This window comes from Xenopus laevis, chromosome 8L (genome assembly GCF_017654675.1).
Source record: "Xenopus laevis strain J_2021 chromosome 8L, Xenopus_laevis_v10.1, whole genome shotgun sequence".
NCBI classification, from domain to species: domain Eukaryota; kingdom Metazoa; phylum Chordata; class Amphibia; order Anura; family Pipidae; genus Xenopus; species Xenopus laevis.
In genome coordinates, this window is record NC_054385.1 from 393,624 (window position 1) to 419,714 (window position 26,091).

At 42.7% G+C, this 26,091-nt stretch overlaps 1 protein-coding gene across 1 annotated transcript in view; it reads left to right on the plus strand.

The window, feature by feature from the left end:
- Positions 1 to 26,091, plus strand: part of LOC108698082 (plexin-A3) — a 71,865-nt gene extending 45,774 nt beyond the window's left edge. The window contains exons 6-32 of the mRNA XM_018229303.2: positions 1,634 to 1,757; positions 1,845 to 1,998; positions 3,826 to 3,925; positions 4,382 to 4,496; positions 5,666 to 5,866; positions 7,783 to 7,879; positions 8,378 to 8,568; positions 8,647 to 8,792; positions 9,777 to 9,897; positions 11,598 to 11,734; positions 11,818 to 11,988; positions 12,291 to 12,384; positions 12,489 to 12,731; positions 14,388 to 14,531; positions 15,422 to 15,656; positions 15,805 to 15,947; positions 16,039 to 16,295; positions 16,841 to 16,907; positions 17,041 to 17,187; positions 17,390 to 17,549; positions 18,524 to 18,627; positions 19,693 to 19,789; positions 20,058 to 20,248; positions 20,336 to 20,505; positions 20,755 to 20,967; positions 23,372 to 23,522; positions 23,737 to 26,091. Coding sequence (XP_018084792.1) covers positions 1,634 to 1,757; positions 1,845 to 1,998; positions 3,826 to 3,925; positions 4,382 to 4,496; positions 5,666 to 5,866; positions 7,783 to 7,879; positions 8,378 to 8,568; positions 8,647 to 8,792; positions 9,777 to 9,897; positions 11,598 to 11,734; positions 11,818 to 11,988; positions 12,291 to 12,384; positions 12,489 to 12,731; positions 14,388 to 14,531; positions 15,422 to 15,656; positions 15,805 to 15,947; positions 16,039 to 16,295; positions 16,841 to 16,907; positions 17,041 to 17,187; positions 17,390 to 17,549; positions 18,524 to 18,627; positions 19,693 to 19,789; positions 20,058 to 20,248; positions 20,336 to 20,505; positions 20,755 to 20,967; positions 23,372 to 23,522; positions 23,737 to 23,832 — 4,069 coding nt within the window. The 3' untranslated portion in view covers positions 23,833 to 26,091. The remainder of the gene's footprint in view (positions 1 to 1,633; positions 1,758 to 1,844; positions 1,999 to 3,825; positions 3,926 to 4,381; positions 4,497 to 5,665; positions 5,867 to 7,782; positions 7,880 to 8,377; positions 8,569 to 8,646; positions 8,793 to 9,776; positions 9,898 to 11,597; positions 11,735 to 11,817; positions 11,989 to 12,290; positions 12,385 to 12,488; positions 12,732 to 14,387; positions 14,532 to 15,421; positions 15,657 to 15,804; positions 15,948 to 16,038; positions 16,296 to 16,840; positions 16,908 to 17,040; positions 17,188 to 17,389; positions 17,550 to 18,523; positions 18,628 to 19,692; positions 19,790 to 20,057; positions 20,249 to 20,335; positions 20,506 to 20,754; positions 20,968 to 23,371; positions 23,523 to 23,736) is intronic.

Consider the following 26,091-nt stretch of genomic DNA (forward strand, 5'->3'; position numbering starts at 1 on the left):
CGCTGTTCATTCACTTGCCTTAAGAGGGAAACAAAGAATAAACCCCTCACATGTTGTTTGCCCAAGGCTGTGAGCCAGCATGCTTGGTTGTTGGGTGGGTGCAGTTCCTATAAGCAAGTTGAATTTCTCTTGAACCCCAAACTGGCAGGATTAGCCCATGTGTTCAGCCTTCTGCTCGTCCATGACTGCCCCAAGTATAATGAATATATTATAAGCTACGTACTAGAGCAAAGGAAAGGATAAAAGATGATGTATTTTTGCAATAGGTCACAGACCAACATCACCTGACGTGTTTCGGGTGCACATTCCTTAATCATAAGCTTACAGATTCAAACATGTCACTTCCTTAAATAGACCTCACAATAGCGCCCCTTCAGGAGCTACATAAAATTGCAATATCTAGAAATGTCTACAACGTGTACATACAGTTTAAAAAAATTCCCAAGGTTAAAAAAGCTCTTTATTAATCCACATTAAAAACCCATTCAGAATAAAAGGCAAAAACAACCACAATGGCTCAAGAAATCTCTTCCACTGCATTAATAAAACTAAAAGTGTACCCTTGAACAACCGTGTCGGACTGTGGGATGTTCATTGTCGATGGAAGGAAAAAGTTAAATGTATAATATCAGGAAACATCCAGTTTGTGCCAACCTGCTGCATCAGAACAGTACGGGGAAGGGAATTTAAGTTTTGGGGTTTTTTTCAGCCAACCCCACCCTCATTGTAGCCAACCCCCACCCATATTGTACTGGAGGAGCTGAACGTCTGCACATCCAGTGCTGTAACCAGATCTAGCTGTATAGCTAAAAGCATGGGTTAAATGTGTCCCTATTTAGTGCTGCATGTCTAAAATGGAATAAAATACTTTATGTAAAGAACAATCCCTCCATTCTTTCCCAGCACTTCCATGTTTTCCCCATGTTCTTTGTCTTGCTCTAATGCAGGGATCCCCAACCTTTTTATACCTGTGAGCAACATTTAAATGGAAAAAAAGCATTGGAGAGCAACACAAGCATGAGACAAGAGTTCCTGGGGGTGCCAATTATGGGCTGTGATTGACTTTTGGCAGCCCATATGCAGTCTGGCAAAGTACAGGAGGCTCTGTTTGGCAGTACATCTGCTTTTTATGCCTCCAAGCCAGGAAATTAAAAATAAGCACCTACAATAAGGTCACTGGGAGCAACATCCAAGGTGTTGGAGAGCAACATGTTACTGGTGGGGGACCGCTGCAGTCTAATGGGATCAGGAAGCATTTCAATGTGGGGATGAGACGGTTTATTTTCCTGCTGCAGGGGGGAGTCTATTTGCCCTGCAATTAAAGGCGTAGTAGTATGTATGTTACAGTATGCTCTTAGCATCTTTTCAGTTATCCTACTTTAAATGTAATAATGATAATAATATTCTGGTAAGCACATGACCCTTAATGTGCACACCCAACAATATCCTTCAAAATCAGTGTGACTGCTGGGACTAGTGAGGCAAGCTCCTGGCATTTTGCCCCTGCATTGGCTGCCACATACATTGGTGCATTTACAATTTAGAAGATAATTTCTTTCGTTTTGGGCTCTTATATTTTGTTTTTTTTATGGCCTGTGCAATGATTTTTACCCAAAACTCTCCCACTGAACAGGTGCTGCCGCCAAAGTGAGTGTGAACGAGCCGGAGAGCCAAAGCGCTTTACTGCTAACATTAGTCAGTGCGTACATTTGGAGGTGACCCCAAACAATGCATCAGTCAGTGTCCCCGAACAGATGGTAGGATGTTTCCCATTTGTGATTGGGCTGGGAAAAGGAATTTTACTTCTCTGTTTCACATATCAGATTTATTGTCCTTTCTCATAGCTGACCCTGTCTGTGAGGAATGTCCCCAGTTTGTCTGCAGGGGTTACCTGCTTGTTTGGAGACATGGCTGAGAGTGAGGCTACCATTGGAGATGAAAATATCCACTGTTTCTCTCCCTCTGCTCCCCAAGTTCCTACAGTGATTGGGGCATCTGGTAAGTCTGAACTCTGCTCCCGCCATCCCCCAGCAAAAAGTCCATTTGTTTCTAAAACATACAAGATTGTAGGTGTGCTTGCATGGCGACATTTCTTGCTGCCATCATTTCTAAGCTATAGCACACATGCTGGACATCACTATCAAGTCGTCGGGAAGCCTGTGTGAAATGTGTCCTGAGAATGAATGCACTTCATTACGCTTACAGCATCTGTATAGTATGGAGGACTGAGGCATTAAGATGTTTGCTATTGGGGGAAGTTTGTTCCCTCTAATTTCTTTTCCCTACCACAGATCAAAGCCACAGATCAAAAATTGTACCTACTGTGTATGTGATTCAGTCAGATTAGGATTTGGTTCATCTTAACCCTCGTACACTATATATGGCAAACCTGGGGACAATGTTACCTTTATGCACTTTTGTTCAATTGTTACTAAGGACAATAAAAGAAAAGCTTCTGCAGAAGGAAAGTGGAACTGGTTAAATGCTGACGGCTTTATTCTATGAGTAGTGTTCGTGACACCTTAAATATAATTGAGTATGGTGTTCATACATTGTCTATCTGCTCTGTAATAAGTGCTATTAACGTGCACTAGTGTAAATGGATTTGTAAAATGATTATTTGATTTCTGCAATACAAATTGGCTAAATGTTCATCATTAAGCATATCTTATGGGTACCATACAAAGTTATTTAGGGTGTCATAAAGAGGGTATCCTAGGAATAGCATTATCCGTGCTCTGCATATTTACATGGAAAAGTTATGTTGTTGAATTGTTGCACTAAATGTCAGCATCAATGCGTCTCAAAATAGATATAAAGTTTCTGTTCTGAGAAGCTTTTCATATTTTAATTCAGTTTTACTTGTTTTTAGTAACAAATGAAATACACAAGGCTACATTTTCATCTAAATAACACAGGGGTGCCATATGTACACATAGTAAGTTAGTAACATAGTAAGTTTGGTTGAAAAAAGACACTTGTCCATCAAGTTCAAACTTAAAGGGGTTGTTCACCTTTGAGATAACTTTTAGTATGATGTAGAGAGTGATATTCTGAGACAATTTGCAATTGGTTTTCATTTTTTTATTATTAAAGGTTTTTGAGTAATTTTAGCTTTTTATTCAGCAGTTCTTCAATTTGCATTTTAAGCAATCTGGTAGCTAAGGTCCAAATTCCCCTAGCAACCATGCATTGATTTGAATAAGAGACTGGAATATGAATAGGAGAGACCTGAATAGAAAGATGAGGAATAAAAATTAGCAATAACAATACATTTGTAACCTTACAGAGCATTTGCTGCTTTCAAATGGGCGTGACTGACCCCATCTAAACAGCAAAGCGTTAGAAGAAAAAGGCAACTAACTATAAAATAAATAAATAAATAATGAAAACCAATTGAAAAGTTGCTTAGAATTGGCCATTCTACAACATACTAAAAGTTACCTTAAAGATGAAGCACCTCTTTAAGTCTGTAAATAAGCTCATATTGTAGATCTGTGACAAAACTGTATTGATATAGCTTCCAGCACTGAGAACCCTCACCCTGAGTACTCACTATATGACCTCTAATTGAGTGTCTCACTGTGTACTGTTGCTCTGCCTGACCCAAATTAGGCAGAGCAATAGTTTTTCTGTGAAATGCTTCTGTTAGCAGTAATGGTGTACAGCAGCTCAGTACTCACTAGAACCTCCCACAATAATATTAACTGCCATAAATATCATCTAGTAACTTAAAACATATTCTATACCTTTAGATTTAGAGTTCAAGCCATAGCTACCCAGAACTGTAGTATCTCCTGTATTTAAATATGCTTTGTCTTTTAGGCGCCATTCATACCATCCAGTTGTACCTGAAATCCAAGGAAACTGGGCTGACATTTGCCAGCGCTGACTTTGTTTTCTACAATTGCAGTGTTCTCCAGTCGTAAGTTTTCATCCATGGCTTATTGGTTACCACAATTCCGGCTTCTGATATTTTTCTTATTGTATTTAATGGCCAGCAGGAGTTTGGAGTACCAAATTATTCCTGGCATTTGGTTTGGCAAGGCTTAAGGAGGTTTCATAACCAGATGGAGCTGGGGGTGGTATCAAAACAGTTCAGTCATTGGGTTTATTAGTATTTAGGGGGGTATCAGAGGGTCCCAGGGACTAGGTTTGTCTGGATTCAGGAGAGATATAGTCAGAAGGAACTGGCAATATCAGATGAGTAAATGTATTAATGTTTATGGAAGGTCTTCAGGCCAGAAAGAAGTGGGAGGATCAGCGTATTGTATTGATTGCATTTAACCTGTACTTTTCTCTACCTTTTTCTATCTATGACTTGTCGAGCCGGCCAGTGTATGTGAACCATCAATGTCATCTAAAGTCTCTTTCTGTGCAGGTGTCTTTCATGTGTGAGCAGCCCCTACTCATGTCACTGGTGCAAGTACCGTCACTTATGTACTCACAAAGCTGAGGAGTGCTCCTTTGTCGAGGGACGCGTTAACAGCACTGAGGTATGAAACATTTTTGGGGAGAGTAGCTGAACATGAGAGAAGTTTCTGTGTTTGAGTGAGGGTTGGTGGCTCTTCTTGGACACTTCTAAATGTTGGGAAAGCAGCTTTTAGGCCTCTCTAACTACAGGACAGCTGCATTCTCTCTGCAGCCTTTCGTTTCTATTTTATTCTCTTATTGTCTCTTATTTCTACTTCTCTTATTCCCTTCTTTCATTCTCAACTTCCATTCAATGTGCTTCATCCTATCTTTCATATTGCCCTTTGTCTCTTTTCATTCCTTTTGCTTTCTGGCTGGTGTTTTCTCATTACTGTTTGGTCCTCTCATTCCTTCTTCCTTTGCCATTCCTCTAATTGCACTTTCTCCTCTCCTCTCTCCTACCTTGCATTTTCTTCACTTACACCGCCCCATTAATATTCTTCCCATTCCTTATGCTCTTATCTCATTCCCTGAGGCTCCTGTCATTCTCTCTTACTTGTTTGCCTTTTTTCTATTTTATATAATATATATATATATATATATATATATATATATATATATATATATATATATATATATATAAAACTGTTTGTTGGGCCTCCCATACATTTCTTGTTCTTTAGTCAAGAGGTTTCTGATTCAGCAGCACCCGCCCCCCCCCCCCACTACTTTTCTCCCATTCTCACTTACCTTTTGTCAGCAGGATCTAGTTCCTGGCTGTGGTGTTAACACTTGAACATGAGCTTTCACACTCATTTGTAGGTGTCGGGGGGGGGGGGGAATGAATTCTTAATCTTGTGCCTGTGTATAATTGAGCGCTGCCTCTCCATTATCTAATTCTTTGAGAAATCATTTTCACATTTTCTATATTTGCCGTATTTAGCATTTCCCTCTGCCACCTACACAACCCTTACATATAAAGGGTTGTGTAGATGGCAGAGTGAAATGCTAAATACTGTGTAAATATAGAAGTAAAAAAAATACATGCACGCATGACTTAGGCCCATACATATTTGGAAAACTTTTTTCTAATTTTGGTTCAGTACATTACCACAATGAAGTGATTGGTTTTTTTTAAAAAAAAGGCTTTAGTTCCTCACATTTTCATGCAATCTTTTTGTTCAACTCACAGAATTAAAGCTGAAAAATCTGCAGTTCCACTGCATCTGACTTGTTTCATTTTTCTAAACAGGGGTGTCCAGAGATTATACCCACCGGTGAAATATTAATCCCTGTTGGAGTGGTGCAACCAATCACATTGAAGGCCAAAAACCTGCCTCAGCCTCAGTCCGGCCAGAAGAACTATGAGTGTGTTTTCAACATCCAAGGGAAAGTGCAACGTGTCCCAGCTGTGAGGTTTAACAGCAGCAGTGTGCAGTGCCAGAATACCTCTGTAAGTTTCTTTGCCAAGGATTCTGCACTTTTATGTATGAGTGACTTGTGTTCCTTGTCCTCGTGTGAGTTTACCAGGCATCATTCCAGTGGTGCAGAAAGTAGGGGATTTTCACACCCTTTTTTTTTTGTAATTTTTGCCATTCCTTCTGCTGTGACTTAAAAAAAGTGTCTATTGACTCACAGAAATAGTGAGCTCTTTATGTATATCTTGATTTCCTGTTACATCATTCAGTGTTAAGTTGGCCATAGATGTAAAGATTTTTAAAAGATCTTTTCGTTATTGTGAGACCACGATTATCTAGAAAAGATGGTTTAAATGTATGATTTGTCCATCAACTAAAAAGAACATTCCAGGAAAACTAAGGGTTGCTGCCTGCTTGGTCCTGCAAACATAGATAGATTGCACTGGGACGATTGTTTTTAACCTGGCCGATCGATTTTCTGACAGATATCGGACGAAAAATTGTAAGTTCTATGATCGTTCGATTCCCACTAACTTTGCGATAATTTGATGGATTGGTCGGATTTCGCTAAAATTGGTCGTTCACTGGAGAAAAATCTTCGCATCTATGGGGACCTTTAGCCTTGCCCAAGTTAATGTTTTCTTGCCACAGCCTTTCTTAAAACCTCCGAAAGCCTGTCTTGTACGTACCTATAGACTTAATAATAGATTGAGGCGGTACATTCAAAAGACCCTTACTTTTATACCTGATGTGAGAGGCTAAATGTACTAACATCATTACCTTATATTAATACCTGGCATGAGAGAGTACAGGCATGTAATCCAATCCCCTATTCTAACACTAGCATTGAAGTACTTAAACCAATTCCTAATCTGATAGCTGTACTAAGGGATGGCTGTTAGTAGTTTGCCCTCTTGTGGTAGGCACCATAGTAAGGGATGGGTGTAATGATCAAATCACAACAGTGATCTCTGCCGATTGACATCTGGATGACTTTTGACCAGATCTCGATCAGGGAAGCCCGTGTAGGGCCCCATACACTGGGCAACAAGCTGCTGACTTAATCTGTCGGCAGCTTATATCTGCTATGTATGAGGGCCTTTACCCTCTGGTATGCCGTGGTATAGGTCAGTGTCACTGTCGTAGTGAAAGGCCGCTAAGTGTGTAGTCTATGAGGGTCTCTGCTGTAGGTGCATCCTGGCATATGGCTTGTATATTGGTGTTGTGCCTGCACTGCTGAGCAAGTAGTAGTAGTAGTAGTAGTAGTAGGACTTGCTGGGGATGGAGAATTATTGGTAATAGCATGCATGGGGGTTAAACTTGCAGCAGGTTCCTGTTGACTTGCTGTAAGACTTAACTGACACAAGGGACTATTCTGTTAACAGCCTTCTGTACACTGGGTTACAGGATTGGGAAAATAGTCTCCCCCCCCCTCCCAACACATCCTGCCAGGAAGGGGTTAAGGTATAGCAGAACAGGCCTATATTTGAATGAACAAGATGCTGCTTGTTGCTAGGGGGCAGAGCCATATTGTTACTATGGAAACGGAAGGCACTAGAATAGGTTTTTCCCTGCCCCCTACCTATTTTCAGTGGTGGTTTGTGCTTTTTTAAGGTGTCTGAGCTGCTGGTTCTAACCACAACCATGAGCATTTAATTTAGATCTCTGTGCACTCTAAAGCCTCCAAAGTGCTCTATGCTAAATCTTTCCTGTGTGATAGCATTTACTGTGTATATGATGTGTATATGATGTGTATATTATGTGTATATGATGTGTGTGTGTGTGTGCCCAGCACAGCCCATTCATATGGTGCTGGCAAATATGGTTCCAGCGGTCTCTGCAGCCGCTCTCTGTATTGCTCTGCCTGACACTGGCCACTGCCTGCTCCTACTCTCTATGGAGCTCTGTACTGCTCCTTTGCTCCAAAAGTGATGTTAATTCTCTCTTGCAGTACACTTACGAAGGCAACGAGTCAGGGGACCTTTCTGTAGGCTTCTCCATTGTGTGGGACGGACACTTTTACATTGATAAGCCATCCTCATTTAAGGGTAAACGGAATAATATCCTTACTTACTGCAGTCTACATACCTCCTTCCTTTACTCCATGGGTTTTGTGTGTCTCTCTCCTATATATTTTATTTCTCCTTCCCTTGATCCCCCACCCATATACTTTGTATGTCTCCATCCTTTACAGTTTGTATTCCTTCTTCCCTTAGACTACTGTCACACGAGGCTGAAGGTGAGAATTCATTCTAACCATGTAAATACACCCGAGCCACTGTGTCAGCCTGTGTGCAGTCAGGCAGAGAGGGTTCTGTTGCTGAAATGCATACACACCAATTTTGGCCAGAAATCCACTTTGTGTGCCTGTAGCCAGACTGACACAGTGGCACCGGGTGTATTTACATGGTTAGCTTGATGCAAGTATAAGAATGGTTTCTGCAGCCTGCTGTGGCAGTAGTCTTACCCTGATTCCCCCCTTCGTATGATTTGTATCTTCTCACCCATGCACTTTGCACCCTGACATTGTCTTGCTCTGTTTGTAGCTTTGCTGTATAAGTGTCCAGCTCAGAGGGAGAGCTGTGGGCAGTGTCTTAAGGCAGATCCCAGATTTGAATGTGGCTGGTGTGTATCTGAGGGAAAGTGCCTCCTTCGCCAATACTGTGGCAATTCCAAAACCAACTGGATGCATCTAAGCAAGCGGAACATGCGCTGTAGCTACCCCCGAATTTCTGAGGTACCATTACCACTCATTTCTTGTTGTCTGATTGAGGTGTTTTGCAGAAAGCTTTATACCGGTTTTGTGACCCCTTAGATCCAGCCACTGACTGGACCCCGTGAAGGTGGTACAAAAGTCACAATTACTGGCTCCAACCTTGGGCTGCATTACAAAGAGGTGTGGGTTCAGGTGGCTGGAGTACAGTGCCCATCTGTGCCCTCTGAATACATCAGCGCAGAGAGGTGAGTCATTTTGGGCTAACTAATTGCAATTGAAGCTGCCAGGGAAGTTTGGATTTCCATCACCATTGCTAGAGTAGGATAAGTACTTAGGGGTTTGGGGTTGCTCTTGCCTGGGCAATGCAGCATTTCCAGCATAGACTGCTGGGATTCCTATGTTTGCTTGTATGTACTAATATAACTGCATAGTTCCCCTTGCATTTCCTTAATGAACTAAGTTCCTTCCTACCTAAATGTTTTGTAGTACAAAAAGGCGAGTGTCAGGGTCTGTGACAGGGTCTACATGGTAGTCTTTGAAGCACTATATGGCAAGCTTCTGTGCTGCTCAATGCAGATTTGGCCACAGGAACATAAAGGTGTCATTTGCATTGCTGACACAGAGCTTGCTGGAGAATGTGCAGTAGAAGATTCTCTAGGATTACCTTTAACTGCACATGCACCAGCAAGCTGTGTATCGCCAGTCTGATCGGAAAAGAACACACATTCCCAAGTTGCGCCTGCTAACTCCACTGCACATTTCTGCTTTTACAGGTCAGCTTTACTATTATGAGAGACACTGTTCATTGAAATAGACTCTCTATTACATTTTTATTTTTTCCAATATTTCCCCTTTAGCATGTATTTGTAAGCATGGTGGCTCATACCAACTAGGGGGATACACCAAAGTATTTATAGTGGCACAGTTTTCATTTTGGGATTATCCAATGTGGCCTATTAAAAAATATATTTGTTATAAATGAGTTTTATTTTTATGCAAAAGTTGAAGGGTGTTGTTCAATGGTGACATTGACACTTTGTGTGATCACATAGTATCCACTGTCTTGGATAAGAGACATCAACATTATTACTCACCACTTACATGGCAGTTCCACAAGGAGGCTTGTTGCTGTGTAATCACATGTAATCTAGATGATAGCAATCCCCTGCCAATCCCCTGCCTTATACCCACAGCCTATGACTATAGCGCTCTGCCTGTATCTTTGTCAGATTTGTCTGTGAGATGGAGGAGTCGTTAGTGCCTAGTCCTGCTCCAGGTGTAGTAGAGCTGTGCATCGGAGACTGCAGTGCAGAATACCGGACCCACTCTGACCAGCTGTACACATTTGTGGTAAGAGCAAAATGTCTGAGAGATCTGGATCACAAATGCAACAGAAGATCCTACTTTTCTTCATTTGACATCTGGAAAAGTCTATGTACTTATTTGGTCCAAAAAGGAAAAATTGTGAGAGCACTCCATGGCTAAATAAAAATGTACTAAAATACATTGGAAGTGCTACTGATCTGGCCAAATTAACTACAGACATAGAAAAAAAAAGAAAAATTGATCAATGCACATTCCCTGGTCCCCTGTCATATCAGTAATCTATGCAGATGCATGTATTTACAAAGACAGGGGGTTTTTTAGTTACAAAATTATGATCATAAGATTGATAAGCCACCATACCACGTCAAGGTAAAACCCATATGGCGGTCCCTAACTATTTACCTCTGGTCATAATTTCAAATGCTAAAGCCTCCCGGCATAAGAGCATTACCTGAAAAATAAGGTCTCCCGACCTGGGCATTGGTTTTCATCATAGGGCTTAGTCCTCCCCCGCCATTAGCTTTCAAAGGGGAGAGATAACCTAGACCCCAGCATTGGTTCCATGAGATTAATCCTCCCCCGCTTGCGGCTTTTAAGAGAGAGAAACTGCCCAGACCAACACCCATTTCCAAAGGCATTGTTCCACCATTTAAAGAGACAGGTATGGGGGTGCTACAACCACATGGAAGCCTGGCCTGCAGCATAGCTGCTGAACTTCCAAACAGAATAAATCTGCTACAATACAAAATACAAAAAGGAAAAATTGTGAGAGCACTCCATGGCTAAATAAAAATGTACTAAAATACATTGGAAGTGCTACTGATCTGGCCAAATTAACTACAGACATAGAAAAAAAAGAAAAATTGATCAATGCACATTCCCTGGTCCCCTGTCATATCAGTAATCTATGCAGATGCATGTATTTACAAAGACAGGGGGTTTTTTAGTTACAAAATTATGATCATAAGATTGATAAGCCACCATACCACGTCAAGGTAAAACCCATATGGCGGTCCCTAACTATTTACCTCTGGTCATAATTTTTTGGTCGGCCTTTGGCAGCAGTTACTTGGCAGCCTCAAGCACCTTTTTTTGGGTTAGGGGGTCACTTGGTTAAGACTGTGTTTTATTGTTATTGGCTGGTAGGGTGGGTATCTTGGGGCTTAGCTAGTTCAGTTCAGTCCTACCATGACACTTCACGTCAGCCATGGGTGCTTCAGGGTAGTCATGAATGAACTAACTACTAACTTTGTTAGTCCTTGTTGATGGGAATGGATGTTCTGGCTCTTTTGTGAGCGACAGGAGTAAGTACAATGGGTTTAAGCTTCAGTAGGATCATTGCTGTGTTGGATGACATACTTTGGTCATTCAATGTGTGTTTGGCAGTATTGGGTGATGACGGTGAGTATTTTTAGCAGTATTCGGTGATGACGGTCAGTATTTTTGGCAGTATTTGGTGATGAGGGTGAGTATTTTTGGTAGTACTGGGTGATGAGGGTGAGTATTTTTGGTAGTACTGGGTGATGAGGGTGAGTATTTTTGGCTGTATTGGGTGATTAGGGTGAGTATTTTTGGCAGTATTAGGTGATGTGGGTGAGTATTTTTGGTAGTATTGGGTGACGAGGGTGAGTATTTTTGGCAGTACTGGGTGACGAGGGTGAGTGTTTTGATGTGTCCTGTGACATATTGTAGACCTATTTGGTAATGTTTTGTGCTGTTTGTAGACACCCAGTTTCCATGCTGTAAGCCCCAGTAGAGGTCCATCTTCAGGGGGGACACGTCTCACGATCAGTGGCAGAAACCTGGATGCCGGGAGCTCAGTGTCTGTGCTGCTGAGAGACTCTGAGTGTCAGTTTGTCAGGTAGGCTTTTGTACCCTCTTTCTGCTAATTTGCCACACTTTTGGCATAGCTTCATATGGGTGTCTTTTATGTTTGCCTTGCAGGCGGACTCTGCGGGAGATTATCTGCATCTCTCCCACTTCATCTCAGGGGCCCAAACCTGCACATATTACTGTCCGAATTGATAAGTCTAGTATTCTGAACATGGATGTGATTTACCAGTATACAGAGGATCCTACCATTTCTCAACTGGAACCAGCCTGGAGTATCCTTAAGTGCGTGTGGATTGGTATTACTGATATACTTCTGTGCCTGCTCCATCTTTCCCTGAGCATAGGCCATTTTATTTTGCCATCCCTGCAGTTGACTCGTTAACATTCCTAGCACCCAGGAGCTTTGGCATCATGCCTTTCCGTTCCTCCCTGCAGCTGGAATCTTTTATTGCCATGCCTCCTGCATCTTCTGTATGTTTTCCCTTAGGTGTGGGGCCTTAGCTCTCTGCCCTCTAGTAAAGTGCTTTCTGCAAATAGATACATGGTACTGCACCTTGTGATGTATGTTTTCTCTCTCTGGCCAGTGGCAGCACTTGGATCACTGTAAGTGGCACTCACCTTTCCACCATTCAGGAGCCGCAGGTTCGAGCCAAATATTCTGAAATTGAGACAGTCAATGTGAGTTACAGCTTGTCCGGAGCTTTGTTGGAATAAGCAGGCTCTTGCAGACTCTAACTAATATTCTTGTTTTTTTTTTGTTTTTTTTTGCTGTGCTTTCTCAGTCTTGTCAAGCAGTGAATGACACATTAATGCTCTGCAAGGCTCCAGGTATCTACTCCCCAAATGGGGAAGCCATTCCAGAAGAGGGCTTGCAGCCGGATGAGTTTGGATTTATACTGGATAATGTTACCAGCCTCCGTACCCTGAACTCCACCATATTCACATACTATCCCAATCCTACCCTGGAGTCCTTTGGGCCAAGTGGAACCTTAGAAATTAAACCAGGATCTCATGTTATCCTAAAGGTGGGGCAGAGATTCTACTGAAGGGACTCTACTTTTACTTTACTCAGCTGTTTGTGCTTAATACAGGGGAGTAAGTTTATGGCATTATAATAGGCAGACAGATGAGGATTGTGCAAGGGTCCTAGAGGTGACCTTTTAACAGTCCTCATTTGTTTGCCCGATATAGTATCTTTCTGTATAGGCGATGAGCAAAGTTAGGGGCTGTTCCTGCTGAATTGTGCTTAGTACAGGGAATATCTATGCTGCCATAGTTTTATGGTATGTGTTTATTGAAGCAATTGAGCATTTTCTGGCCATAAATAGGTGCACCTATCCATGCCTGTTACAACAGATGTTGGATGGCATTGTGTGACGTATGAAAAATCAGTTGGTTGGAGACTCTTAAATCCTGACCTAAGAGATGATCGGAGTAGCAGCTAGGAGTCACACTTATTTCAAAAACCAACAAGGTTAACTATCATGAAAATGTTATAGAACATTAATGTCATGGAAATAAGGAACTTCCTAGAGATAATGTGAAATAGTCTTCTCTCAGTAGTCAGTCTCTCTTGTAATGCAGGAGGAGTCTGGAGAGTTAGCTTTTAACACAACATTGGACTCTATTCACTTTTCTTATACGATCTATTAACTGTCTTTCAAAATAAACAACTCTTTGACACACATCTACATCAAGTAGAGAGGCAGATAGCGGAGAGGAGCAGTAAAGAGTAACTTGCTTATTTCACAAATGCTATAGAATTGAATTATTAATTTGTAATGTTTAGAAAATCTATTCTTTCCAGGAGATGAAGCTTGTTTAAAAATGTCCATCTTCACAATAGTTGCCCTAGTGCAGGAATGTCCATGAGGAATGCAACTGTCCTTCTTTTTGCATTTCTAATGGTTGATTGCAAATGGTTAGGGGTTAGGGCACCCCAGTCTATATATGGAAAATGGAACTTTACTGTGTCAATCTGACTCTTCTCTATGGAGAATACAATGGATTTGGTTCTGTTGCAGAAGATCCAAGGATAGTCTTCTTATGTCAATGATCCTTCTAGCATTGCCAGTTCTTTACATACAGACCTGCTTGATCTCAATGAGAATAAACCCTGAGGCTGCAATCCATTAGCATGTTTATATTAAATGCAGGACTTACAGTCAGTAACTAGAGGAGAGAGCTTCTGGTTCAGCCAGTTTTACTTTTGTTCTGTGCTTGCCAAAAACATAGCTTATTACAAAATCTTCAGCATTTTGACATTCCACACAGATTTAACCTTGCTAGAAGTAATTCTCCCAGCCTCATCTGCTTTGCACATATTCATTAAGAAATGCAATTTCATATCATGTGGCTTTTCTCTTCTGCAGAGCTTAAAGGGGAAATAAAATCTTAAATTCATACCCATATCCCAGTCTCCAGGGAACATCAGTTTTGCCCATTAGGATGTTGCATTATCAGTGTAAGTCATTAGACACTTACATATAAGTGACATCAAGCCCTTATTTTAGATACTAGATTGGTACAGGAATTTTCCCCATGAGAATTTCTCTTGCATGTACTGCAATTGCCAAGATTAGGTGGAAAGTGCAGTTTGTAGCAATACAACAGGGTCAGAGCATAGGGCACAATCGCAAGTATCCGTGGCTGACTGTGCACCACCTCTGTTTCCATTTCAGGGACAGAACCTGCTTCCAGCAGCTCCAGGAGGGGCCAAGTTAAACTACACCGTGCTAATAGGCGACCAGTCCTGCTCTCTAACTGTGTCAGACACCCAGCTGTTGTGCGACTCTCCCAGCCAAACAGGAGAACACAAAGTCACAGTGAGTGTTTCACTTCATCCTCTAGCGCCCTGTTGTCTCTGCACTAGCCCATCATTCTCTGCCCTCACTGCTTGTTTAGGGCTTCCTAATTATTTGCCTGTTGCTTTTAATAAATATCTCTGGTTTCTGTTGTTTCTGGCACTAAACAAGAACATAAAGCCAGTTTCACTTTATTATTTCCTGACGCTTCCTGGTTCCAAAGAACATATGAAGTAGCTTATAATACTAATTACTAAATAAAGTCCACTGAGAGGCCCCTATAATGAGTTGGTCAAAAACTGCTGCTTAGAGAAGGGAGGGAATTGTTTATTGAAAGGTAGATAAGGAGCACTGAACAAATTGATCCTCATTCAGCCTAATGTCTAAACCTAACCCTAACTTCTACTTTTCCAATTTGCACCCAACTTGCAGTTGTCTTCTGCTTTTGACCAGCACTCCCCCCTGATTATGCATATATGGGTTGATTCAGCCACAATGAGGGTCTGCCCTATTACATCAACAAAGGGGAAGGGCCCTGCTTGTTGTCTGACCTGCCCAAACTCACATCTGTGGCTTTATTGGTCTGAACTAGGGTTGCCACCTTTTCTGGGGAAAAAATACCGGCCTTCCTGTATATTTATCTTTTTTCCCCTATTAATAGCATTCGGATCAACCATCATTTTTACTGGCCAGACCGGTAAAATACCGGCCAGGTGGCAACCCTAGCCTGAACCCATTGAAATGGCTAGATCAACCCGCTCATCATTGGTTGGATGATACAAATGCATAGTTTGCATGCATCTGACCGCAGTTGCACAACTAAAAATAAAATGAGGCATCTGTCTGGCTGAGTAAGATCACCCAACTCCTGTATGACATTTCCATCTGTGTTCTTGCTTCTTCCCTTTTAGATTTTGGTTGGAGGGATGCAGTTCTCTCCGGGCAGCTTGAGAATTTATGCAGACAGCTCTCTCACTCTACCAGCCATAGTGGGGATTGGAGCTGGAGGAGGGTTACTGCTTCTTGCTATTATTGTTGTTCTCATCGCTTACAAGAGAAAGACAAGAGATGCCGATCGCACCCTGAAGAGGCTTCAGATGCAGATGGACAATCTGGAATCACGGGTAGCCCTGGAGTGCAAAGAAGGTAAGAGCAGAGCCCTGAGCTCCATGTGGCAAATACTGCCCAAAGGTCACTCTTATTCTTGGTAAAATGATCACATATATATATATATATATATATATATATATATATATATATATATATATATATCATTTCTTTTCCCTTTTTGCAGCATTTGCAGAACTTCAGACTGACATCAATGAGCTGACCAATAACATGGATGGTGTTAAGATCCCATTTCTAGATTACAAAACATACGCTATGCGAGTTCTTTTCCCAGGGATAGAGGACCACCCTGTTCTAAAGGAATCTGATGTATGTTAACCTGTTAGCTTACTGGGTTTCTTTCTGTTACTACAAGATATTGTGTTAATGTGTAATATGTGGTTTATTGCTCTTTCTACAGGTCCCCTCCAATGTGGAGAAAGCCCTGCGACTTTTTGGGCAGCTTCTGAATAACAAAACATTTCTGTTGACATTTATCCACACTCTTGAAAGTCAACGAAGTTTCTCTATGCGGGATCGAGGCAACGTGGCATCTCTGACCATGGTGGCTCTGCAGGGACGGATGGAGTATGCTACTGTTCTGCTCAAGCAACTCCTCAGTGATCTCATTGAAAAGAACTTGGAGAGTAAAAACCACCCCAAACTGCTACTGCGGAGGTAAGGCATGCTAGGCACATTAAGTAGGAATGGTGGGGGTTGTCATACTGGGAATGGAAAGCTTATGGAATTATTTTAATAAAGTTGTTGTACAGGCATTTTATATAATTCTCTCCCTGAACCAGTTGTTCAGGCTGATACATTAGATAGGTATAAGAAGGGGTTGGATGGTGTTTAGCAAGTGAGGGAATACAGGGATATGGGAGATAGCTCATAGTACAAGTTGATCCAGGGATTAGTCCGATTACCATTTTGGAGTCAGGAAGGAATGATTCCCCCTCTGAGGCAAATTAGAGAGGCTTCAGATGTTTTTTTTTGCCTTCCTCTGGATCAACTGGCAGATTAAAAAAGTAAAAAGGTTGAACTTGATGGACATGTGTCTTTTTTCAACCTAACTTACTATGTTACTATGTAGTTTGAAAAAAAAAAAAATAATAATAATTTAGATAAAAAAAATGGCATGTTGAAAGTATCGTTTGGAATACTGGAATAAAAGAGAATGACCAGAGACCGTGATATCTTGGTGTTTGTTTTTTCCCCCCCAGGACAGAATCTGTAGCAGAGAAGATGCTGACAAACTGGTTCACATTTCTGCTCTATAAGTTCCTGAAGGTGAGAATTCTGGTGTATTTTAACTTTACCTGGCACTGACTGGGAGTTGCCATGCTCTGGAAATGCACCCTTGCATAAATACGGGGCAAGCCCCATGCCTTCATTGTGACCGCTGAATCTCGCTGTGTTGCAGGAGTGTGCTGGGGAACCGCTCTTTATGCTCTTCTGTGCTATCAAGCAGCAGATGGAAAAGGGACCCATCGATGCCATTACTGGGGAGGCTCGATACTCTCTGAGTGAAGATAAACTCATCCGGCAACAGATCGACTACAAGATGCTTGTGGGTGTCCTTTTATTTCTGACCACTCCTATTCTGAGCATTCCATCAACCTTTCTCCATTTTATATTCTTCCCTCCTGATGCCCCAAAGCCAATGGGATTTCTGTAGCTGCTTGCCCCCAGCTGCTCTCTATAATGCACTCACTCACTAAATCTTCTATTGGATCTCCAACTCTTTTTAAGGATCACTTTTATCTCCCCAGACCTTGAGCTGTCTTTGTCCAGACACCGAGAATGGCACAGAGATCCCTGTGAAGGTCCTTAATTGTGACACAATCACACAGAGCAAGGACAAGCTGCTGGATGCTGTGTATAAGGGCATCCCATACACTCAGAGACCAAAGGCTGAAGACATGGACTTAGGTGAGTTTAGCATCTGACTGGATCTGAGGAACTGGTGTATTTAAGAAGGGTGAAACTGCTCGGCCACTCGCCTGCTGCAAAGGAGGGAAATTGAAGGGTTTATGCACCTTTAAATTAACATGTAGTATGATGTAGAGAATGATATTCTGAGACATGATTGAGTTGAATTTTTTGTTTGTGGCATTTGAGTTCTTGGCAGCTCTCCAGTTTGCAATTTCAGTAGTCTGGTTGTTGGGGTCCAAATTCCCCTAACAACCATGCAATGAATTGAATAAGAGACTGGAATATGAACAGGAGAGGCCTGAAGAGAAAGATGAGTAATAAAAAGTAACAATAACCATAACCATGCATTGTAAACTTACAGAGCAATTGTTTTTGAGATGGGATCAGTGACCCCCATTTGAAAGCTGGAGCAAGCCAAAAGAAGAAAGCAAATAATTCATGAACTATAAAAAAAGAAAAAATGAAGACCATTTGAAAAGTTACTTAGAATTAGCCTTTCTGTAAGACACTTAGAGTTAACTTAAAAGTGAACCAACCCTATAAGGCAGCAAAAGATGCGAGAATTAGGTACTATCCTACAGTAGACCTCACTGTCCAAGCCCCCACATCACCGTTGTATGAATTTATGCCACTAATAACAGAGCTGGCAGGGAAAGTGCCTGGAATGGGATAAGACTGAATGAACAGCCGAAACATGTTTAACTATTACAGGAAGTTGCAGGCGTTTGGAGATTATGTTGTATCAGAAATAGAGAGATAGATTGAGTGCACCTGAAGAGGGCAGTCTAAATACAAGGTGCACTGGTCATAGAGTGATTAGCACTCATGTAATTAAACCCTAAAGACTGCTGCACAATTTACACTTAGCCCTGCAGCTGCACCTCTAATCCAGTTCCCCACATCCTCAGGCCCATTGGTAGTTTGCTCACTGGAGGTTGTGGGCTTAACATGGCTCCTTCTCTTCCACACAGAGTGGCGACAGGGACGGATTACACGGATCGTGCTGCAGGATGAGGACGTCACCACAAAGATTGAATGTGACTGGAAACGGCTGAACACACTGGCGCACTATCAGGTGATGCAGTAGCACAGCTTGGCCTCAAAATGGCTTCTGTCTCTCTAAGAAAAAAAAGACCATCATCTATTGACAGATGTGAGGAATACTGTGTAACTTTTTGTATGAGGCTTGAGAGCCCAGGCAGCACAGATGGGAGTGATACGTTGGCCTTAGAAAGCTGTTCGTTTTCTGGTATATTATATTTAGCAAAATAATTGCTGGAAAATGAATTATGGATGCACCCAATACCGGATTGATTGGGGAATTTGTCTTTTTTTTCAGGATTCTGATCTGGCTGAACCAAATCAAAACTCTAATATAGCAGAAGTTGACGATTGTTCCCTGAGATTTTGCTAATTTGCATAAGAAAATTAGGGATTGGGTGGATTTAGTATTACATGGAGGTAGAATAGTCAGCACAACTTCTTACACCTTCTTACTCTAGTGCAGGTTCCCCAGTGGCCACTTTCCATCAGCAAATATAATGACGATTGTGATTGAACAGCACTAATCAATCTTTTAAAAATAATGGCATTTTTTTAAAAAAAGGATTTAGTATTACAGTCAAGTCCTAAAATTGTGGATTTGGTACATCCCTAGTAATTATACTCTGTAGTGTGATCCCCCATCTTTTCCAGAAACCTGTGTGTGTTGGGGCTTGGCCTGTACCAGTTTGTAATTAAAACAATTACTTGCACCTTTTTTACACTGGACCTAGTTTTGGGCTTTTGTTAACTGTAGGTGTGCCACTTTAAAGACAAAGAAATGCAAATGGTCTGCTCTTGCACATGCACAGTAGCATAAAGTGCGCAAATGTTACTCTGCTGCACGTTTGCATGTTTAACTGAGGCACGACTGCAAAAGTGCAAGGTATGACGGTGCCCCAATGCAGCAGTGAAAGCCTCCCTTGCTCAGTGCTTTTATTTTAGATAGGGTGCCTAACATGCAGAGTCAATTCTGCTTTCCTTGTCCTATAATGACCAATCCTCTTTCTGTATCCGTTTTATTTTTCCATATTTGCACTGATAACCAACTGGGTGTAAACACATTACTGGTTTCGCTGACTTTCGCTTCCAATTGTAGGTGACTGATGGATCCACAGTGGCCCTAATCCCCAAACAAGTATCCGCCTACAACATCACCAACTCCTTCACGTTTACCCGCTCTCTGAGTCGATATGGTGAGTCTGTAGTCGTATGTCCCCTTGTTCCATGCCAGTGTTGGGTACTGGTTTAGTTGGGGGTGCACAGAAGTTTACTGAGTTGCTGCTTCATTACAAAGGGATTATCGGCTCTTGTCACTATCACATTTCTAGATTCACCCTCTGTTACTCGGAGGCTGAATATTCTTGGTTTCTGTCCACTTTAATTTCAATTTTCGAGCTCTGATAAGCTACATGCCTCTTACCCAGTGATTTCTCTCTCGTTTTATCCCTCCCAAACTGCCAGAGAGCCTTCTGCGCACATCCAGCAGTCCTGACAGCTTGCGCTCTCGTGCACCAATGATCACCCCTGACCAGGAGACTGGAACCAAACTATGGCACTTAGTAAAGAATCATGACCACTCTGATAATAAGGAAGGTGACCGTGGCAGCAAAATGGTATCTGAGATCTATCTGACCCGCTTACTGGCAACCAAGGTGAGTTGTGCTGTGGGATACACTGCATGACCTGTGTTGTATGATGATAGGGAAGATTTAACTGACACAAAGTGCCTTCTTCCGCAGGGAACACTGCAGAAGTTTGTGGATGACCTTTTTGAGACTGTTTTCAGCACAGCACACAGAGGCAGCGCCCTTCCCCTAGCTATTAAGTACATGTTTGACTTTTTAGATGAACAGGCAGAAAGAAGACAGATTACAGATCCTGATGTGCGGCACACATGGAAGAGCAATTGGTAAGGATGGTGCACAGTAATAATGAGCAATTTCAATGGTAGTGAGCTTTGTGTTGTCTCTACTTGGTGAAGAGGGTGACACTGCTTGGGAAGAAATGTCTATGTGACAACAAATTAAAGGAGAGAGATGCTTTTTATAGAGTAAAGGAATGGGGACTGATACAGGGTTATGCTTTGGGGTGAAGGCATCAGTGTATTGAATACACTAAATTAAATCCCTTCTCTCCTGTCTGTGTCCTATATGCTCAGCCTCCCACTGCGTTTCTGGGTGAATGTGATCAAGAACCCACAGTTTGTGTTTGACATCCACAAGAACAGCATCACAGATGCCTGTCTTTCTGTTGTGGCTCAGACCTTTATGGACTCTTGTTCTACATCAGAGCATCGACTGGGCAAGGATTCCCCAAGTAACAAACTGCTCTATGCCAAGGATATCCCCAACTACAAGACCTGGGTAGAGAGGTGAGTACAGGTGGCAGAGGTTTGTTTCCAAGCTTAATCTGAAGATTTGCATCATGTAAAAGGAAGGTGCCTTCATTTTCTTTATAAGCCAGTTCACAGTGACCATTCACAGGCTGATCTATATGGTACACTCAAGTGCCACACAGACAAATACCATATGAGGGGACATATATATATGTGTGTGTGTGTGTGGCCTTTTTGCTATTGGTCTGTTTGTTTGGGTTGACCACCTTATGGAACAGCAGCAAGCGAAGAGGAGCCGTTGCACCTTTTCACTCCCTTTTGGCTGAACAATTGAAATGTAGCATTACAGATGATCCCCATTGCAGTATTATTTGTCTGTGCTTCTTGGGCAACTTCAAAACTCCTCCTCTGCCCTTTATCTTGAAATCTTTTTTATCCCTCTATAAATGGATTCAGATAATATGAATCTGAGCGGGCTTGGATAGGCCCATGTGAAACTGACCATTGTTGTATCCAGAGCTGACCTGGCAAGATTAAACCTTTCATTTCAAGCTAAATTTTACATTTCATCTGCACTTAATGCCAGACTGGTTTTGATCATTTTGTGATCTGGGCATTCCTGGGATGTTCTCTTCACTTAGGAAAACATAATTGTGTTTTATAGTTTCAGGTAAACCTTCGTTTTCTAAATCTGCCTGATTTGTCATTTGGGTTCAGATGGGATCTGTGCAGCCACTGTGACAGAATGCTCGGTTATACAGATAGCTAGAATCTCAGCTGCCATAAAGCAGGACAGGACTGCTGCTTACAATGGGGATCAGATAGGATCTGTGCAGCCACTGGGACAGAATGTTCTGTTATACAGATAGCTAGAATCTCAGCTGCCATAAAGCAGGACAGGACTGCTGCTTACAATGGGGATCAGATAGGATCTGTGCAGCCACTGGGACAGAATGTTCTGTTATACAGATAGCTAGAATCTCAGCTGCCATAAAGCAGGACAGGACTGCTGCTTACAATGGGGATCAGATAGGATCTGTGCAGCCACTGGGACAGAATGTTCTGTTATACAGATAGCTAGAATCTCAGCTGCCATAAAGCAGGACAGGACTGCTGCTTACAATGGGGATCAGATAGGATCTGTGCAGCCACTGTGACAGAATGCTCGGTTATACAGATAGCTAGAATCTCAGCTGCCATAAATCAGGACAGGACTGCTGCTTACAATGGGGATCAGATAGGATCTGTGCAGCCACTGGGACAGAATGTTCTGTTATACAGATAGCTAGAATCTCAGCTGCCATAAAGCAGGACAGGACTGCTGCTTACAATGGGGATCAGATAGGATCTGTGCAGCCACTGGGACAGAATGCTCTGTTATACAGATAGCTAGAATCTCAGCTGCCATAAAGCAGGACAGGACTGCTGCTTACAATGGGGATCAGATAGGATCTGTGCAGCCACTGGGACAGAATGTTCTGTTATACAGATAGCTAGAATCTCAGCTGCCATAAAGCAGGACAGGACTGCTGCTTACAATGGGGATCAGATAGGATCTGTGCAGCCACTGGGACAGAATGTTCTGTTATACAGATAGCTAGAATCTCAGCTGCCATAAAGCAGGACAGGACTGCTGCTTACAATGGGGATCAGATAGGATCTGTGCAGCCACTGGGACAGAATGTTCTGTTATACAGATAGCTAGAATCTCAGCTGCCATAAAGCAGGACAGGACTGCTGCTTACAATGGGGATCACTAGGACAGAATGTTCTGTTATACAGATAGCTAGAATCTCAGCTGCCATAAAGCAGGACAGGACTGCTGCTTACAATGGGGATCAGATAGGATCTGTGCAGCCACTGTGACAGAATGCTCGGTTATACAGATAGCTAGAATCTCAGCTGCCATAAAGCAGGACAGGACTGCTGCTTACAATGGGGATCAGATAGGATCTGTGCAGCCACTGGGACAGAATGTTCTGTTATACAGATAGCTAGAATCTCAGCTGCCATAAAGCAGGACAGGACTGCTGCTTCCAATGGGGATCAGATAGGATCTGTGCAGCCACTGGGACAGAATGTTCTGTTATACAGATAGCTAGAATCTCAGCTGCCATAAAGCAGGACAGGACTGCTGCTTACAATGGGGATCAGATAGGATCTGTGCAGCCACTGGGACAGAATGTTCTGTTATACAGATAGCTAGAATCTCAGCTGCCATAAAGCAGAGCATGACTTATGCTTATACAATCAGAGAGAATTTAATTAAATCCAGGCTCATCAGTTACAAATTAAACTTTTACAAAGATGCAAAATTTCTACTGAGAAGCATTATGAAAGGTAATACTTCTCTGCAATTGTCCTCAGCATGTTTGTCTGTTGGGATGCCCATGTAATCTGTATTCAAGTCATTAATCCATACCCTTATTTGCATGAGCAGATACTACAGAGACATCGGCAAGATGCCAGCAATTAGCGACCAGGACATGGATGCCTACTTGGTGGAGCAATCACGATTACACGCCAATGAGTTCAACTCTCTGAGTGCTCTCAGTGAGCTCTACTTCTATGTGAACAAGTACCGGGAAGAAGTAAGTACATGGAATGGGGATGTTGCTGTGGGGCTACAGGTTAGAGTGAGCAGGCTCAGTAATTGAGGGGAGGGGGCAGCAGTATGTGATTGAGGCAGAGGATGGAAGACATGGGAGGTGCAGGGACATGGCGAGTAAGACAACCGTGCACGTATTTGACCAGTGTATTATTCATTAGTGGCGTCTCTTCTTGGCTTGGTCTCCCCTCCTACAGATTCTCACAGCTCTAGACCGAGATTCGTACTGCCGCAAACATAAACTGCGCCAGAAGCTGGAGCAAGTAATCAATATGGTATCCAGTAACAGCTGAGCCTTCAGCCCTTGTCCCCTGGAAGCTCCCAACATAATAAGCCTTTGGATAAGTCACTTGCTGAGAAGTGTTGGCTGGGAGCCCCATGGGAGAGGGCTTCATAAGAGACGGGCAATGTGCAAAGCCAGGGCACTGCCACAGAGACTTCGTGGAGCCACCAACGGTAGCCTGTGTCAGCAGAGCTGCCATGACGGATCTCTTAGGTTTGCAGCAGAAACATCACCAGCCATGGGCAAACCGCTTCCCTGCCCACCCCACATCCTTTTATCTATTTGTAAAAAGGTGCCCGCAGTGCCTTGTGCCATGTTTGTAAGGGCAGCTTAGCAGTGTAGGGGCACATCCCTGGCACTGTTGCCATGCTAGTGTTTGGTGTCCTTGTATTTGGTGCACAGAGAGGGCCATCTCAAACTCCCAATCTCTCTGAAGAAGACTTGAAGCCATATGGGGTCCCCAATCCCTTCTCCCCACAAATAATCTCACTGCACTCTGGTACCCCAATGTTCCGCTGCTCTAGTATTGTGCTTGTTGGTCTTTGCCCATCACAGGAGGAGCTGTAACGTGATTAGGCAGTGTCGCTGGGAGGGGGCCCTTTTGTCCTGTGCACATCTGGGTTCTTTTCATTGCCATTCTTGCCATGCAATACCAGTGCTGTTCTTTGCAGGCGGAGGATGGGGATTATCCCTGTGCCAGACGATCAGTCGCCGATTACATGTTGCTGTTAACCAAGGTTCACTGGCAATCAAAGGGTTAAAAACCATTCCAGATTCTGGTATCTAGATCTTTTTGTATGTGTGTTTTATTTATTTAACTTATTTTTTGTTAAGCCCTCGGCTGCAAGCAGTGTGTAACAATCAGTAATGTGTATGTGTGATACAAACCTCCAGATTCCAGCCAATTGGTAACGCCACTCGAGTCTCCGCCCCTGATCCCTGCACCTCTGGCATTGCTCCTGCACAGCACTCGCTATCTTCCTCTATGTACTCCCCAAATGTTTCCTGACTTCTCGTGATCCCCTGCTGTGTACTCACTGGCTACCCATTAGCCCCATCCATAACTTTCTTACAATGGCTTCCATTGATCCTCTTCCTTGTACTCAATGGAACCTGCCAACCCTTTCATGTACTGACTATACCCATCATCCACTCTTCCCTGTGCTCATTGATCTTTATCCCTTTTTCTCTATTCCTCTAACTCGCCAGCTTACCATCACCCTCTCCCTTGCCCTCCTCTTCTCCCTGGCTTCCCATAATCCCCTGCATATGCCAGCATCCCATCATCCTTGCTCAGTCTCTCTTGTATGCATCATTGTCTCTATCACCCCTGTCCGTCCTGTAGCCACATATCTTCTCATGTCAGTCATAAACTAGTTGTAGCCTGGTGGTGGTGGTGGTGGGGGAGTTACTGAAGTGATTGATGTGTAGCTGTTAAGTAGAGTGTTAGTGTTGAAGTTGGCCTGTTGTGCCAGCCCTATTCTCAGCAGCGCATGTGTCTACATACAGTAATGCATAGGTCCCGTAAGTGTGTGAGCCTGGAGGGGCACAAACCAAAGCATATACTAAGTGAAAGCAATAATAGGGCAGTTGCCGAGCATGTGTTGCTGTATATGATGCAGACTCCCCCTGCACTTGTCCAGAGATGTTTCTGAGATCAGGTGTCTCCTCTCCTGGCCAGAGAGTTTGGTGTTACCTGCCCATGTTCCTTGTTGCCAAACCTGAAACATTCCATAGAAGCATTTAGTCTCCGCAGCAGCAGCAGCAGACACACTTGATTTCTGTATCAATACCTCTCAATGGGAACAGCTTTTGCCTTCCCTTGGGGCAGTGTGTAAATATGGAGAAATATATATATATATATTTGTGATATTTGTGCATTTCTTTTTCTGTATAGTTGTGCCATTTTATCTCATACTCCTCATCCCTTCTCTCTCTTATTGAGGTTTCTATACGTTCTAGCAGTAAGACAGGAGCTAGGTAGCAATGTGGAGCTAGGTAGCAATCTGTTCCACTGCAATGTCCTGCAGGCCAGCACCCAGACGGTTGAAATCTCCACCATCAATGAAGGAATTTAGGTGCCTTAGCAACATATTCCACCCACCATAGGATCTGCCATTTCCCTGCAGACATGGGGGAGCCAATGAAATGGGCAAGGTGTACAGTATTTAGCAGCACTTTAGGTCCATGGTGGCTGAGGATCCAATACTGTGAGCATGGCTTTTTTTATTTCAGGATGTTTTTTTGCAGAATAAATCATATCAAATCA